Below are 17250 nucleotides of genomic sequence, written 5' to 3' on the forward strand. Positions count from 1 at the left end.
TTAATATATGTATGAAATACTTTATATATACATATCTTAATACATTGTACATACATTTACCTCTGATTAAATCAAACCACCATATGTGATAAACTTTTTTTGGTATTTTATGTGGTAAACTTTAAATAAATTATTTAAAAAAAAAAGAAAAAAATTAGAATTGAGCTGTTGTATATGCTGTTGGAGAAAGAGAGAAGAACATAGAACCCTAATCCTTTTCATCTAATTTCGTCTTCTCTTTTTTATATTCACAGAAAAAATTCGTTTTCGTCTTCTTTCCTCTCCTTCGCTCTCAGGATATACCTTCTTTTTCCTCCTTCTAATCTTCGAAAGTCGTCGATCTTGTTGCTGTAATTCAGAACAATCTATCGTTCTTTCACCCCATGCCGTCACAATTTTATAATCATTTGGGAAGATTTAACCCAAGAACGATGGATTGTTCTGGATTACAGCAACAAGATCAACGACTTTCGAAGATTAGAAGGAGGAAAAAGAAGGTATATCCTGAGAGCGAAGGAGAGGGAAGAAGTCGAAAACGAATTTTTTTGTGAACATCATTTAATTATGTTTATTTTTTAAAAGTATTTTTATTATTGGAGAGTAACTAATGTTTGTGATAGTCTAAAATTGAAAAATAAAAATACAAAATATTAATATACTGAGTTTTTAAAGTCTTGAAGTAAATATATGTGATTATAATTAATTATCATAATTAAAAGTCTTTGTTTTATTTCGGTTTAATTACTCTACTGGTCCCTATAGTTTTGCAAAATTTTCAATTAGGTCTCTATACTTTTTTTCTTTTAATTGAGTCCTTGCACCAATTTTTTTTAATTGGGTCCCTACATTTTTTTTCTTTTTATTTAGGTCTCTGTACCAAATCTTTTTTTTTTTTAGTTGGGTTCCTATAAAATTAAGCCAATTACTACTAAGAGGGACTTAATTGAAAAAAAAAATTTGGTGCAGAGACCAATTAAAAAGAAAAAAAGTATAGGGACCTAATTGAAAATTTCACGAAACTATAGGGACCAACAGAGTAATTAAACCTTTTATTTCAATTTGTTTATGACATGTTTAACTTAAATTTTATTTCTTTATTAATTAGTATTTTTTTGTATATTTAATTGTCATTAATTTATATAAATTAAAATGTATAACTTTAAAAAATAGATTATGGATCAACATGTAATTTTTTTATATTTTTATTTTTTTTCTAAAATTTTTCAGACTTATCAACCTTTAAGTTGTCTATACATCACTTCTCAAAATATTATGATTTCACAAGATATAATATGTGGGATACGGTAAATCACCTTTATAAACCATTTGCATACCAATTTTACGTTTATCCCCTAAATTAAAAAAAGCTAGGTGCATGTCTCAATTTACATATCTATGTAAATCAAATTTATGAAGTTCGAATTATGTGTTTTCGTAGTAAATCGAATCTATAATATTCGAATTACTTGGATGCTATTTATGCTACTAAATCGAACGAAGGAGATTCAATTTAAAATAAGCTGGATTGCTACTAAGTGAGTATAAATCGAACCTTATTGCTTCGATTTAGCATGGACCACATAAATCGAAATTTATAGATTCAATTTAGTAGAGGATGACATAATTTGAATTCTTTGAATTCAATTTAATTTCGAATCACAATGTCAAGTAATTCGAATCCTATAGATTCGATTTACTACTTATTACTCTAATTCGAATTCATTAAATTCGATTTATATAGAAATGTAAAAGGAGACAACTAGGTAATATTTTTGAATTTGGAAGATTCAGGTAATTTTAGGGTGGTTTAGTTTATCAACGTAAATTAACGTTTTCTTTTCAAAGTTGCAAAAAAAACTTATGCAGAAGTGCAAATATGGGTTAAAATATAGAGTTACCATTTGAATTATAATTTATATATAATATATAAAAATATTAATATAATTTTACTCTATTATAATTTTTTCTCTTCTTACTTTTCTTTCCATCCAAGCAAAAGAAAATTTTTCCTCTATTTTCTTTCCATTCATTTTTGCTTTATCTAAACAACACACAAAAAAAAAACTTTTCTTTCCTCTCATTTTCTTTCTTTCTATTTTTTTTTCTCTTATTTTCCATCTTATATCCAAACAATATCTTAGTGTTTATCCATTTATCTTCTATTAATATTGTTATAATAAGGATACATGTAACTTTATAAAAATGATATAACCTAAACTCTGATTATCACAAAAACAGTCAAAATGGATATTTGCAGGGATCACTCGGGTTTTATGGCTAGATGGGGACTCGTGAAATCCTCACGACCTGCCACGCGAAAAAGGATAGGGACTAGAAGTAGCAAACGGGTTGAAACCCGTCGTGCTGGCCCGCATAACCCGCCAAAAAAGTGGGTTGGCTGGAATTTTGAGACCGCCAAACTTAAAAAGCCCGCCTATCCCGCATCGCTTAATCCATGGATTTCGGCAGGGCGGGGGCGGGGGTGGGACAACTTCCCTACTGAGACAAGCTTTTATTTTATTAAGAGGCCATTTTTTTACAAATTTTTATTATGTTATTGATCTACAAGAGGATGAAGATGATAATTGAAGATGTTCTAAGTTATATTTTGGATTACGTTTTATGTTTGATTAATTATAAACTTGAAGATGTTTAATTATATATTTTGGATAATATTTGTTTTGGTTTGAACAATGTTGGTTTTATTATTTTGTTTCAAAAAATTTTATTTATAATTATGTTTATTACATATTTATAATTATTTAAATTTTAATGTGTGTGAATTTAAAAATTATAATTTTTTTATGTTTTTAGAAATTATAAATTTATTGAAATTGTTGTGAAATTATATATATTATTTAATATTTAATGGTTTATGAAAAAAAGGAGATCCCGCCAACCCGCCAGCCTACCATTAGGCGGAATGGGGGAGAAATTTAAGACCACCTTACTAGGCGGGGCGGGGCGAACCAGCCCATTAAATGGCGGACTTTTGGCGAGACAGGGCGGGTTTTCCCATTTGCCACCCCTAATGAGAACATGGACATAAGTATCTGCTCCATGAAACCTATTAAATATACACAAATATAAAATTATTAATTTATCCTAATTTATATATACATAAATCCATTTCTTGAATTTAGTAATCCTAATTTCTGCTTTCAACTCAAATTTTTTCTTTTTCTTCCAGACTCATTCTCAGCTTTGATCCTCTCTCTCTAATTCACTTTCTTTGCCTCTCAAGTCCGTCACTACGTCACTCAGTATTGTCTCAAAAAATTATGTTATGTTATTATGTTGGAATATATTTTTATGTTTTCTCCTTTTAAAATGTTATTTTTCATAACAATATGTTATAAATTGTGTTGAATTATATTAAATTGATTATTTTATAATTATTATATTATGCCTTTTTGTGTTAATTTTTTTCAAAATTTTTTAAAAAATATTTGTATATACTTGAGAAGATCTGCGTTCCCTAAGGGATAATTAAACAAAAACTTGCAATGACGAAAAAGGAACGCGAGCATTTTTTTTTAAATAGGAAGGAGGGATGGGAATGGGGCTTCTCACGCTCCCCTAAGTACTCGTTACCATATCTAACTAGTAATGGAGATCCAATTTAAATCAATTTAGTGGAGATGCGTGGACTTTATTTACATTGGGCCTTTAAACTAATGAACTTAAGTTAGATTTGGGACCCTAACAATGAATTTTAGTTGATCTTGCTTGCATTAAGGTCTTACTAAACTCAAATATATCTTGGATTAATATTTTGAGTCATTGTTATAGCAAATACTAAACTATTTAACATTATAACACTTAGTATATATAAAAGTTGGATATATTTACAAGATATTTTTTAATTTAAATTATACTATTTTCATATATTACAAAGTTTATAAAACAAATTTTGGATAATAAATCAATTCTCAATAAATTATATATTAATTCTGTCAAAAAAAATAATTAATACATTGGATATTATTATTTACGTACTAATATAATATATATTATCGATTATTAAGTTTATAATTAATTTTTAATCTAATTTTTGGTAATTAAAATTTAAATGATTAAAATTATTAAATGTTAAATATTTTGCATCTAACCAATTTATTTTTTATTGAAATTAAAAAAGGATGAGTTGTTAATCAATTCTAAATTTAAATTTAAATTTGAGTAAGCAAATAAAAAAATATTTTAAATTTTATCTCGCTAACCAGAATTAATTTCAAGATAAGAAATTACTTTGTACATCGTATATATTGTAGGATAATATGGTCATTTACTATTTTTAATGATAAATAATGGTGTAAGAAATTAGAAGAAAATATATTTACAAGTTTAGGAAATATTAATTTATTTTCAATAGAATAAATTATATATTGAATAACAAAAGTTATTATTGGTTTCTCTTTACACTAACTAATACTCAACGATGGTATTTCAGTACATCATGTTATCAAGAAATATTAATCGATCTAATAACTTTTGTAATGATATAAGTTTATGAATTTGAAAATTTAAAAATCATTTCATAAAATGTGAAGTTTTAATGAGTAACAATGTTGATTATATTGTTCTGACTTCAAAAATGAATATGATACCAACGAATAAAATTGTCCCAAGTAAATTTCAACAAAGACAAAAGTCCATAAGTATTGCTATTAATGAAAAATTAATCTATTTTAAAGACAAATACATTTTTTTTTCTACGGATTCCTAACTAGCAAGTCGAGGACGACTAATCACCACATATTGATGCTCTATATATTAAGAGTCTGTCGATAACTAATGGATTATTTATACACACAAGACGAGATTCAAACTCCAAATATTTGCTTAACCGGACAAATAAGTAATCATTCAACCAATCTAAATTGATTAAAATAAATATTAATTATTTTTAATACTTTTAAGTTATAAAATATTTATAATAATAATTACTATATATATTTTTTATTTAAATTTTAATAAAATTTTTTTATATAATTTTATGTATTACCCCGTACAGGGTACGGGAACATACACTAGTATATAACAATTATCAAGAGTAATTCTAGTTCGTCATCTCCTACATCGGGAGAAAGTCAAATAGGCATAGTTGATCCTAATCCATAAGTCCTAATCAATTTACTAATTGAATTAGCAAATGATTAGAGCCAATGGAGACAAGATTAACTAACCACTCTAGATTACCAATCCGAATTAGACATTAATGACTCAAGGTCACCTAATTTTTCAATTCCAAGTCAAGAATGTAAAAATCTACTTTAAAACTAATTCAAGCATTATATCAAACACCTAGAGTACATAAAACATAAAATATCATAAATGGCAAGAATTAGTAAAATCTAAAACTACCAAATGTAAGATGATAATGATGATAACAGAACATAAAATATCAAATTGTATTAAAGAAAATTGAAAATTGATAATTGTTCATAAACTAAAAAATAATAAAATAGAGAAATTAACAAGAGAAACTAGGCAAATTAAGATACTAAAACAAGAAATTATAAAGAAAATTAAACTAAAACAAGAATTAAAATCTAGATCTAAAGAGAAATTAATCTAAGAACCCTAAATTTTAGAGAGAAGAAGGAGCTTCTCTCTCTAAAAATGTAACTTAAAACATGCGCTAAACTACACTAATGCTCTCCCCTTGATCCTTTTTGAATTCATCATTAAATACATCAAAAATGAGTTGGATTAGGCCCAAAAAAACCCTGATATCGCGACCTACATGCAATTTTAAGTAAATCACGTGCTAACAGTCATGCATAGTTGCATACACATCTACCATGCATACGCGCAACTTGAAATTCATGTGTACGCATGGCCACGAGGAACTCCAATATTCATTTTTTTCATAAATTCTCCACTTTTGCATGTTTTTTTTCACTTTTTCAAATCATTCTTGCCTTCTAAGCTTGAAATCACTCGACAAACACATTAAGACATCAAATGAAATTAAAGTGAATTAAATTTAGTAATTTAAGAGTTTAAAAAGCATATTTTTAATCATTAAGCACAATTAGAAGAAATTCACAAAATTATGCTTTTTCAATTAATAAACGTAAAAAAAGTTAATACATTTTACTCATTTAAAATAAATAAATATCATAAAACGTAAATTTATCACTATCTTTATATGACAAATTATAATGCCTATCAACCCTTTCTAAATTTAATTGGAGATCTTTACTTTTTTTATTATTTGTGGTCAATTATGAGCCTCACGTTAATTATAGAGATTTCTTTTCTTTATTTTGTTCACAATTATGATGGAACATTCTTTAAGATTAATGTATAATTGCACTAAGAATATCATACCTTTGTAAAATTACGAATATGATTTAAAAGCTTTTCAAAAATTGAAAATGATGCAACTTTATTTTTTGACATGTTCTTTTTATGTTATTTAATTTATATTTTTGGTACATAATTTATTTATTTAATTTTTAAACTTTTCTATTATAATATCTAAATATTTAGTTTTTGTCAATCAAAATCATGATAAATCTAATTTTTTTATAAATGTGTAGCATAACTAATAAGTGATAATAGTAACTACATGGTAAAGAGGAGTGTTAGGGGCCAGCAGATTTTGTGTTATAGCCATCAATTAGCCATCAATAGTGTATTTAATGGTGTGAGATTTCATCTAACGGTGGATAATCACTCATTTTCCTTTTGCTGCTAAGTGCCGGTCAAATTTTTAATAAATCTGCTGGCCTCCTAGACTTTCCCCATGGTAAAAACAACAATTTTAACTCTATCTTTCTTTTTCATCACCACATTAAATCAGTATCAAGTTCTTCCATCCATCACCACTATTCACTAAAGCAAAAGATCATAAACCAATTAATTCTTTTTCTTTAGAGAAACGAAACGCAAATAAAAAGAAAAAACAATTTATTTATCTTTGTTTTCCAAATAAAAGAAACAGAGAAAGAAAGCGAGATTCAGAAACAGGATCCAAAAAGAAAGTGAGATTGGAAAAGGGAGAAAAACAGAGATCAAGAGGAGCAGGTGATGGAGACCAACCTGCATTCTTTGTTCTTCCTTTAATTTGATATTCAGATTTCAGTAATTGGAAGAACAAGGAAGGTGGTGACCAGATTAAAGATTAAAAAAAAAATGCATTCCTTAGACTAAAGATATAGACTTTTATAGTTAATCTTCCAAGCCCTTCTTCCATGTTTCTTGCCATTTGATGATTTCGCGTTCTTGGTTTCTTGACAGTATCTTCTAAACTCCTTGAAACTAGTAACATTCCTTGACCTATGCCATCTTTGAAGTATTGCAATTTCACATATGCCATCTACTTCCTCTTTCCATTCTAATTTTAATTCATCTTCAGATACAAGTGTTAAGTTTTCAATTTCATCAATAAGAATCCCTCTTTCATCCCAAGGTTCACCAAATTGCAAATCGTAATAATAGTCCATTAGCCAAGTATGTGAACCTCTATGATACATTTTCCAGTAGTCCTCCATGGATGCATGCAAATATCTTAAATCCACAATTTTGTCAGCATATTCTTGCGCCAACCAGCTCCCTTCCAAATCAACATTGGAACACCATCCTAAATCTATATATTCAAGATTAGGACAACCACTAAAAATTGCACTCAAGCCATTATTATCCAAATTGTTCATGCATAGTTGTAGATACCTTAAGTTTGGCATATTTTGTGCAATAGCATATGCGTCTTGGTTACCTTTAGAACCACTCATGTTAAATTTTAATGATTTTAGACGACGACAACGTTGGCCTATGACTTTTAAAGTAACACTAGTTTTATATATATCGCACAGAGTGATATCAAGTTCTTCTAACAAAGGAAATCCTTTAGCCATCTTAATCAATATTTCTGTATTATCGCAGTTGACAAGTTGTAGCCGTCGTAGTTGTTGCAGACTACATCCCCTGCAACGACGAATCTAGAAAATTTAGGGCGACAACAGATAAAATTCATAGATACCCATAAGAAAAATGTTGGAGGAAGAGATAAAATTCAAAAAGAAGAAAGGAAATTAAATTTTCAGCTTAGGAAGCAGAAATGTACGTACATATCATCAAAGAAAACATATTGGAGACTTAAATCGACCACCTGGCCGCAGCTGCGGCGAATTGCACGGCGAAAACTGTCCTCGAATATGCGCATCATAACCAGCTTCCGTTTGAAGGGGCCGCGGCGCCCTAAGTAGTAGCCGATATGTATAGTCCGCCACGTGTACGGATCGTTGCAAACCCTACGCCAAAGAGTGCACACTTCTTCGACTCCATTGGCGAAGATGTCAAACGCACCTACCTTCGACATGATTTCCACTGTCAATTCGTAAGGAAGATCCAACCAATTTCTCGCTGGTTTGGGAAACCGGTATATTGGATTTGTAGCGCAACGCATTCTTAGAGAGAGAGAGAGAGAGAGAGAGATCTCAAAGAATTGATGAAGTGAAAATTGGGATTAGGGTTTCACTTTTCGTGAAAATGAGGAAGGAGAATCAAGAATGGCACTGTTTATATAGATACTGACTACAGCAATTGCTTGCTCCTCAAGCAAGATCTTATATAACATATATCATTGAATATTTTGTTTATTTTGCATATCTCATAGTAAATAAATGGTTAGTTTTGTGGTGGCATTGTTTTAGGTGTTTAAGAATATCATGTGTTTCACTGACAAATAATCTTATAACAAGTGACACGTATATTAAGAGGTTGCGGGTTCGAGGCTCATGCCCTCCGTGGATGCTCCCTCTGCTGCACTCCCTTCCGTCGCTGCAAGCCCGTAACCCCTTCCGCCGCCGCCCCTTTTCCTCGGTCGAAGGAAACCCTTCTGCCACTACTGGTTTTCTTTTACTCCGTCAGGTGCCTGATTTTTGTCATATTTGTTTCGTAAGTTGTATTTCGCTTTGGTCATTGTGATTGCATTTCGCTTTGGACTATGATTGTCATTATGATTTTCATATTTGTTGAACTTAGTGCTTATTTTGAAAAAGGTAATTTTGGGCGTGACCCTAAATTACAGAGGAATGCTTTGAACCGGGCTGCTCCCTTCCCCTAATCAAGCTGTTTCGAACCTAATGACTCTGGTGTGAGGATCCAAATGACTCTGTCTTTCACTCTCAGCCTCAGGTGCCTTTTTCGTGTGGCGTGTTAATTATTGTTGATTGGTAGGCTGTTGCCTTGCAGTGACATAAATTGTTCCTCTTTTTTGCATTTTGCTAGTGCAGAGGCTGAGAGGTGCAGGTTTGAACCAGCGGATCTCCAAGTTCAAAGATCACCAGCACATTCTCGAAGAAGAGTTTCAACGTCTCAGCGAGGATGTGGTAGGTTTGAATTAGTTTTCTATAATATGTTTGATTTTATCCTAATGTATTCTTTCAATAAATATGATTAACTAGATGATTACTTATTTCTTTAGTCTGATTTGAACAATGTAAAACATAATGCTCTGCGAGAGGCTTTAGTTTAAAATCAGTAAATGTTATTTAGCCTTTTTTGGGATAGTTTTTACTTTTTATAGCACCAATGAATACGGTGATCCAAAATTTACATTGTTCTATTGTGCGGCCTCGTGTTTAATATAAACTTGATTTGAGAAAAGATAATTTGTTATGATTTTTTAACAGCTATTAATTTACTTGTGCACTTTAATTCTATTTGATGTTATTTCATATATGCGCGTTCAATTTATATCATAATTAGTATACCATATACGTAATACAACTCTAAATCTTTGAAGTTTGCCTAATTATAAGCCATAGAGCATGCTGCAAATAGGTCTTTATAAAACTCAGAAGAAAATTGAAAGCCTCCATGCCTATTGAAAGTTGAAACTAAATTAATACTATTGTTTTAACTCTTTTCTAGCAGTTAACAGCAGAAATAGACATTTGATTTAAATATGCATGTAATGTTACAAAGAATTTGATCCTGGTTACTTATCTAGCTTAAAATATGCAAGTGCTCTTAGGAGAGAACTTAATATTTAGAGGTTTAATTAATAAGAGAATTTGGCAAATACTAAATGGCTTTGATTAAAGCCTTTAGATATTTTCAATACAAATCAATGTGTGAATTGAAAACCTAAAATCTGAGATATGTAGTTATGTTTGCTCCGATTTCGACTTTGTGAGATTTTCATGAGCTCAGATCGCTGGGACTATTGAATAGTCTGAGCACCATAAACCTATTTGTGGCTATTAAATTTCTACCCAGTTTCACATTGATGTAGTATCTCTTCAGATTTTCAATAATAAAAGGCCAAATTTTTTAAATAAATAAATTCAATTCATTATTTATTCATATATATTGTTCCTATATGAATCATGAACTAGTAGCTCAAGTTTTCACAAGCCTACATGGAAGATGCTCGTGGTATCAAAAAAAAATCACCGTCGACTAAGGTCTAAAATAGGCCCAAAAGGCCAGATTAGGTACCTCGCTGTAATTAAGTCTCTCCATCACCTTTCAACCTGTTACTCATGCGGACTTGGGGAAGCATATTGGTAACTTTCCATTCAAAGACTTTCTACTACAAAAAAGATTCTGTCATTGAGGGCATTAATTATCACACAACCTGCCATGAAAAATCCTATTTTGTAGTAGTTATCAGCTCTTAATTCGCCTATAAATTCTCATTTCTAGTAACATTTTGTTCTAAGTGACACTCATCATACTCATGCACTTGGTGACTTTGGGTTTGAAGTTGTTTGTAAGTATCCCTAACCACTATCCAAACGCGCCCACAAGACTTTTGGATTACCTTTATTACAAGCTTATTCGACCTTATTAGCCTGGGTAATCACTTCAAAACATATACATTCTTAAAATTATTTACAATTTTAGATAACAATACCTCATTTGTAATAGTAATGAGATGTATTTACACAAATCTTAATTGCAAACTGTTGGTACAAAATTTTTTTTTCGACCATTTGTAGTTTCGTCCATAAACGTGATATTTAGACTGTGGCAACAGAGAGGACAAGTAAAATTTGACGAAAGATGGGACAAAGAGTGTCGAAATTGAAGGGTAGTTATTAATTTTTCTTGAGTATCAAGGCTCGCTACTCGACCTTTGAGGCTGAAGAAGAGAATATGGGAACGAAATTTGAGGAGCAAAGTCAGGAGTTGAGGACCAAGGGAGAAGTGAATGTCAAAACTTGGAGATAAAGGTTTTTCATGGTTAAGGCAAGGTAGTGGCTGAGAAAAATGAGGGAATGGGATCGTAGACGACATGCTCCAGGATCACTCAATTTCATGGTCTATAAATAGTGGAAATTCAGGAGAAGTTTGGGACTTCATTTTTCAGGAACACTAGATCATTACATAAACTCATGAAATTCCCAATCTCTGTGACGCAACGGAAGAACATGCAGTGTAAGTGCATGTGAGTGTTGAAAGTCAATTTTTTTATTTGCTTTCTTTTGCTTATTCCATTTATTGTTATTTATTTCCTTTATATTTTGTTGTTCCTTGGCTTTAATTAACATTTTATGTTTTCATCATCTTTTCTATTTAATGTTTTATTCTTTTATCGTTTATCATAAGTTTGCCACTAGCGATCTCAATATAAATTGTTTCGGCACTAATTAAGTAATTCCTGAATCGAGCTCACTCTTTTTTCAAAGGAGTCATATCTGCTCACCGATAATTGAGATCTTAATACAAACTTGTTTTGACACCACCTATTAAAGTCAATAAAAAAACGAGTGAAACAAATTGACACACTTGGTGAGACCTCCAGGTTAAAATTGTGTCGAGAGATGTAGGTGATTACGCAGTGGTAGATTAATTACGACAGATAGAACTTCAACGTCGATGAATACGTCAAATAGCGACAGTGAAAATTTCTCTAGAGGACCTGAAATAGAGGCTTCGACCAGTCTTTCGGGTCAAAGGTTGACAAAGGACATTCCGACGGCAATTCCCATTACATGGCTGTATTACCTCCAAATTATTCACCACCTTTAGAGAATTCTTGTGCTATATATACCGGAGGTATAAACATTATAAGGAATAATTGGTTATACAATCTCACACCTCTCTCGGGTTATCCTCTAATGGGTACACACAATCTCCTACTTGACGAGGGCCAATCATCAGTTCAGAAATTCACAAGTTATGAAACTCGAATCTCGTTGCAAACAAAGTTTCAAATAAGCAAATGACCCATATCAGAGTTTAATTTTGTTTGTCACGAATGCAAACCAATAAAAATCGAGAGTATTAAATCTCAAGTCGTCTCTTAAATGAATTATAGTGAGATGTGAGTATTATTGGTTATTAGCATAAGGGGTTTGAAGGCAAAAAAAAGGCAAAAAATTAAATGATAAGAAAGTAAAGCTAACAAATGCTAAAAAGGCATCTTGGCTAGGATTGAGAATCAAAATTTTCTATCCTTATCATTAATCATAACATAACAATTATCAAGAGTAATTCTAGTTCGTCATCTGCTACATCGGGAGAAAGTCAAATAGGCATAGTTGAACCTAATCCATAAGTCCTAATCAATTTGCTAATTGAATTAGCAAACAATTAGAGCCAATGGAGATAAGATTAACTAACCACTTTAGATTACCAATCCGAATTGGACATTAATGACTCAATGTCACCTAATTTTCCAATTTCAAGCTAAGAATGTAAAAATTTACTCTAAAACTAATTCAAGCATTGTATCAAATACCTAGAGTGCATAAACATAAAGGAAAATGCTACTTGTACAATAAAATTCAGCCTTTGATGAGTCTTTAATATTATTTAATTATCTTTTAATTAAAACATATTCCTATTTTGTAGGATACACATTTATAATTAAAATTAATTTAAATTTTAAAAACTAAAATTTCTCTAACTTCCTACCCACTTTATAGTTAGTTATTATTTTCTTCTTTTACGTTTCTTCTCTCTATAACACGGTTTTTTTCTTTCTTCTATTCTACTACAATATTCTAATTTGTATCTGTAAAAAAAAAAAAGAATTCAAAGTCAGTGCATTTAGAAAAAAATTAATCCCTTACTTATTGTACCTTTGATAAAATACAGGATCTGTTTTATGACTTTCTAGTGATAAATGGTCGAATATAATTATATACACAAACTAAAATATTTTCAATTTTTGTTTTTTAATTGTAACACATCTAAAATTTTAAGTTATACAAAAATTATTTTTAAAACACATCCAAAATCATAAATCTAAAATTTAAATTTAAACATTAAAAAATAATTGTAACACATCTAAAATTATGAAGTTATACAAAAAATATTTTTGAAACACATCCAAAATCATAAATCTAAAATTTAAATTTAAACATTAAAAAATAATTGTAACACATCTAAAATTATAAAGTTATACAAAAAATATTTTTGAAACACTTCCAAAATTGCACATGCAAAAATAATTTAACATTATAATATATATGAAAATCTCTTCAGGCCATCTTATTCGATTTTTTATTTCAAAAAAAATAAAAAACTTATGCAGAATAATAAAAAAAAGTAATGGTGTCAAAGACCCATCCAAACCTTAGGTAAGTTTTCGGCGTGGCGACGTTGATGCGGACGAACAGCGACGAAGAGGAAGAAGGCGGCGACGAAGTAACGAAAGAGAATGTGGCGTTGTGAATGAGCACCGAGAAAGAGGAAGGCAGAGTCGAGGATGAGCGCGGAAGAGGAAGGTGGTGCAGATGAACGACGGCGGACGATGACTTCTCGATGTGTGCCTCTGAGGTTTTCTATGTGCGCCGAGGACGACTTTTTTGAATGTTTTGTACGGGTTTAGTTAATAATTAGATGATTTAAAATTTATTTTATAATTTTAAAATCAAATTAGTAAATTTTAAAACTATCAAATGTAAAAAAAATAAGAATAATAATAATAGCAATAGAACATAAAATATTAAATTACATTAAAGAAAATTGAAAATTGACAATTGTTCATAAACTAAAAAGTAGTAAAATAGAAAAATTAACAAGAAAAAATAGACAAATTATGATACTAAAACAAGAAATTATAAAGAAAATGAAACTAAAACAAGAATTAAAATCTAGATCTAAGGAGAAATTAACCTAAGAACCCTAAATTCTAGAGAGAAGAGGGAACTTCTCTCTTTAGAAATGTATCCTAAGACATGCTCTAAACTATACTAATTCCCCCCCCTTCTCTTGATCCTTTTTGAATTCAACATCAAATACTTCAGAAATGAGTTGGATTGGGTTCAAGAAAGCCCTGAAATCACGACCCACATGCCATTTTAAGTAAATCTTGTGCTGACAGTCATGCAAACGCATCTACCATGTGTACGTGCAAATTGGTATTCATGCGTAAGCATAAGTTATGCGTATGCGAAACTTGAAATTCATGTGTACGCAAGGCCATGAGGAACTCCAATCTTTATTTTTTTCATGAATTCTTCACTTTTGCATCATTTTTCTTCACTTTTTTTTTAGTCTTCCTTGCCTTATAAGCCTGAAATCACTCAACAAACACATTAAGGTATCAAATGAAATTAAAGTGAATTAAATTTAGCAATTTAAGAGCCTAAAATGTATATTTTTAATCATTAATCACAATTAAAAAAAATTCACAAAACTATACTATTTCAATGAATAAACGTAAAAAAAGTCGATAAATTTCACTCATTTAAAGCAGATAAATACCATAAAATGTAAATTTATCACTATCCTTATATGGCAAATTATAATGCCTATCAACCCTTTTTAAATTTAATTCTAGATTTTTACTTTTTTTTATTATTTGTGGTCAATGATGAGCGTCATGTTAATTATAGAGATTTTTTTTTCTTTGAGTAAAGTATATTTTTTGTCCTTAAAATTTGACAAAAATTTTAAAAATACTCCTAAGTTTTATTTTGTTTTAATTTTATCCCAAAAGTTTTCGATTTGCTTTAAATATACCCCAAACGGCTAATTTTTCAAAAAATTTAAGACCAATTCAACAACAATTTCATAAGAACAATCCTCAACACAAGCAAATCAGGCATAATTTTCATGCATTATTATTATATTTGTCTTAATTTTTTTGAAAATTTAGCCGTCGAGAGTATATATGATGCAAATCGAACACTTTTGGAATAAAATTGAAACAAAATAAAACTTAAGGATACTTTTAAAACTTTTGTCAAATTTTAAAAACAAAAAGTATATTTTACCCTTTTTTTTTTCTTTATTTTGTTCACAATTATGATAGGATATTCTTTAAGCTTTATGTATAATTGCAATAAAAATATCATACCTTTGTCAAATTACGAATATGGTTTAAAAGCTTCTCAAAAATTGAAAATGATGCAACTGTATTAGACGAATGATTGAAAAACTTTGATAATAATATTATTAATAAATTAAAGAGACAACAAAAATATTTTAAGATAGAATCTCGCTAGGGAGCCAATATAATATTTGTATAATGTGTACAGTGGGCTATTTATTTCGTCCAATATGAGTTAAAAAATGAACATCCAAGGTAAAATACTACTAATTTCTCAAACACAATACACCCATACTAGATAAAATACTACTAATTTCTCAAACACAATACACCCATACTATCCAGAATAACTATTCGGATATCCTATTGAATCAAACGTCCTAAACCCCATAAGTTATATTCATAATTCACAAGTAGTGAAACACAATTTTTTGATAATTTTTTTAGATGTTATCTTGATTAGTTTTACATACTATTCTAAATATTTTTAGTACATAATTTATTTATTTGATTTTTAAACTTTTCTATTATAATATCTAAATATTTAGTTTTTATCGATCAAAATCATGATAAATCTAAAAATTTTTATAAATGTGTAGCATAACTAGTATGTGATAATAGTAACTACATGGTAAAAACAACAATTTTAACTCTCTTTCTTCTTCATCACCACATTAAATCAATATCAAGTTCTTCCATCCATCACCACTGTTCACTAAAGCAAAAGATCATAAACCAATTAATTCTTTTTCTTTAGAGAAACGAAACACAAATAAAAAGAAAAAACAATTTATTTATCTTTGTTTTCCAAATAAAAGAAACAGAGAAAGAAAGCGAGATTCAGAAACAGGATCCAAAAAGAAAGTGAGATTGGAAAAGGGAGAAAAACAGAGATCAAGAGGAGCAGGTGATGGAGACCTAAATCTGTGTTCCTTTAATTTGATATTCAGATTTCAGTAATTGGAAGAACAAGGTGGTGACCAGATTAAAGATTAAAAAAAATGCATTCCTTAGACTAAAGATATAGACTTTTATAGTTAATCTTCCAAGTCCTTCTTCCATGTTTCTTGCCATTGGATGATTTCGTGTTCTTGGTTTCTTGACAGTATCTTCTAAACTCCTTGAAACTAGTAACATTCCTTGACCTATGCCATCTTTGAAGTATTGCAATTTCACATATGCCATCTACTTCCTCTTTCCATTCTAATTTTAATTCATCTTCAGATACAAGTATTAAATCTTCAATTTCATCAATAAGAATCCCTCTTTCATCCCAAGGTTCACTAAATTGCATATCGTAATAATAGTCCATTAGCCAAGTACGTGGACCGTCATCATACATTTTCTCGTAGTCCTCCATGGATGCATGCAAATATCTTAAATCCACAATTTTGTCAGCATATTCTTGCCCCAACCAGCTCCCATCCAAATCAACATTGGGACACCATCCTAAATCTATATATTCAAGATTAGGACAACCACTAAAAATTGCACTCAAGCCATTATTATCCAAATCGTTCATGCATAGTTGTAGATACCTTAAGTTTGGCATATTTTGTGCAATAGCATATGCGTCTTGGTTATCTTCAGAACAACTCATGTGAACTTTCAATGATCTTAGACGACGACAACGTTGGCCTATGACTTCTAAAGTAGCACTAGCTTCACATATATCGCATAAAGTGATATCAAGTTCTTCTAACAAAGGAAATCCTTCAGCCATCTCAATCAATACATCTGCATTATCGCAGTTGGCAAGTTTTAGCCGCCGTAGTTGTGGCAGACTACATCCGCTGCAATGATGAATCCAGGAAATTTAGGGCTACACAGACAAAATTCATAGATATCCATAAGAAAAATATTAGAAGACCAATAGAATTTATTGTTTTTTATTATCATTTTTAATCTTTAGTCCAATTGTTTTAGTCTAATTAATAATGTAACAATATATTTTTAACTTACACTTTTAAATATTGATGGCTAACTTTTTATATATATAATTT

The 17250-nt window shown here is 30.0% G+C and overlaps 2 protein-coding genes and 1 long non-coding RNA gene across 4 annotated transcripts in view; 1 reads left to right on the plus strand and 2 right to left on the minus strand.

Annotated features, from left to right (window-relative positions):
- On the minus strand, nt 6981-8558 carry LOC107621061 (putative F-box/LRR-repeat protein 9). Its single transcript, XM_016323105.2, has 2 exons — nt 8082-8558; nt 6981-7938 (listed from the first exon to the last, which is right to left on the minus strand). The coding sequence occupies exons 1-2, from the start codon at nt 8417-8419 to the stop codon at nt 7161-7163; spliced, it is 1116 nt and encodes a 371-aa protein (XP_016178591.1). The 5' UTR covers nt 8420-8558; the 3' UTR covers nt 6981-7160.
- LOC110268159 lies at nt 8759-9512 on the plus strand. Of its 2 annotated transcripts, none has more exons than XR_002356251.1 (3): nt 8759-8883; nt 8998-9150; nt 9244-9512. It is a non-coding gene; the product is annotated as an uncharacterized LOC110268159 (long non-coding RNA). The 2 variants fall into 2 exon arrangements; XR_002356250.1 differs by having other exon boundaries at nt 9249-9512.
- LOC110268260 (putative F-box/LRR-repeat protein 9) overlaps nt 16193-17250 on the minus strand; it is a 1732-nt gene continuing 674 nt past the window's right edge. Inside the window, exon 2 of the mRNA XM_021114168.1 lies at nt 16193-17040. Coding sequence (XP_020969827.1) covers nt 16263-17040 — 778 coding nt within the window. The 3' untranslated portion in view covers nt 16193-16262. The remainder of the gene's footprint in view (nt 17041-17250) is intronic.

This window comes from Arachis ipaensis, chromosome B10 (genome assembly GCF_000816755.2).
Source record: "Arachis ipaensis cultivar K30076 chromosome B10, Araip1.1, whole genome shotgun sequence".
NCBI classification, from domain to species: domain Eukaryota; kingdom Viridiplantae; phylum Streptophyta; class Magnoliopsida; order Fabales; family Fabaceae; genus Arachis; species Arachis ipaensis.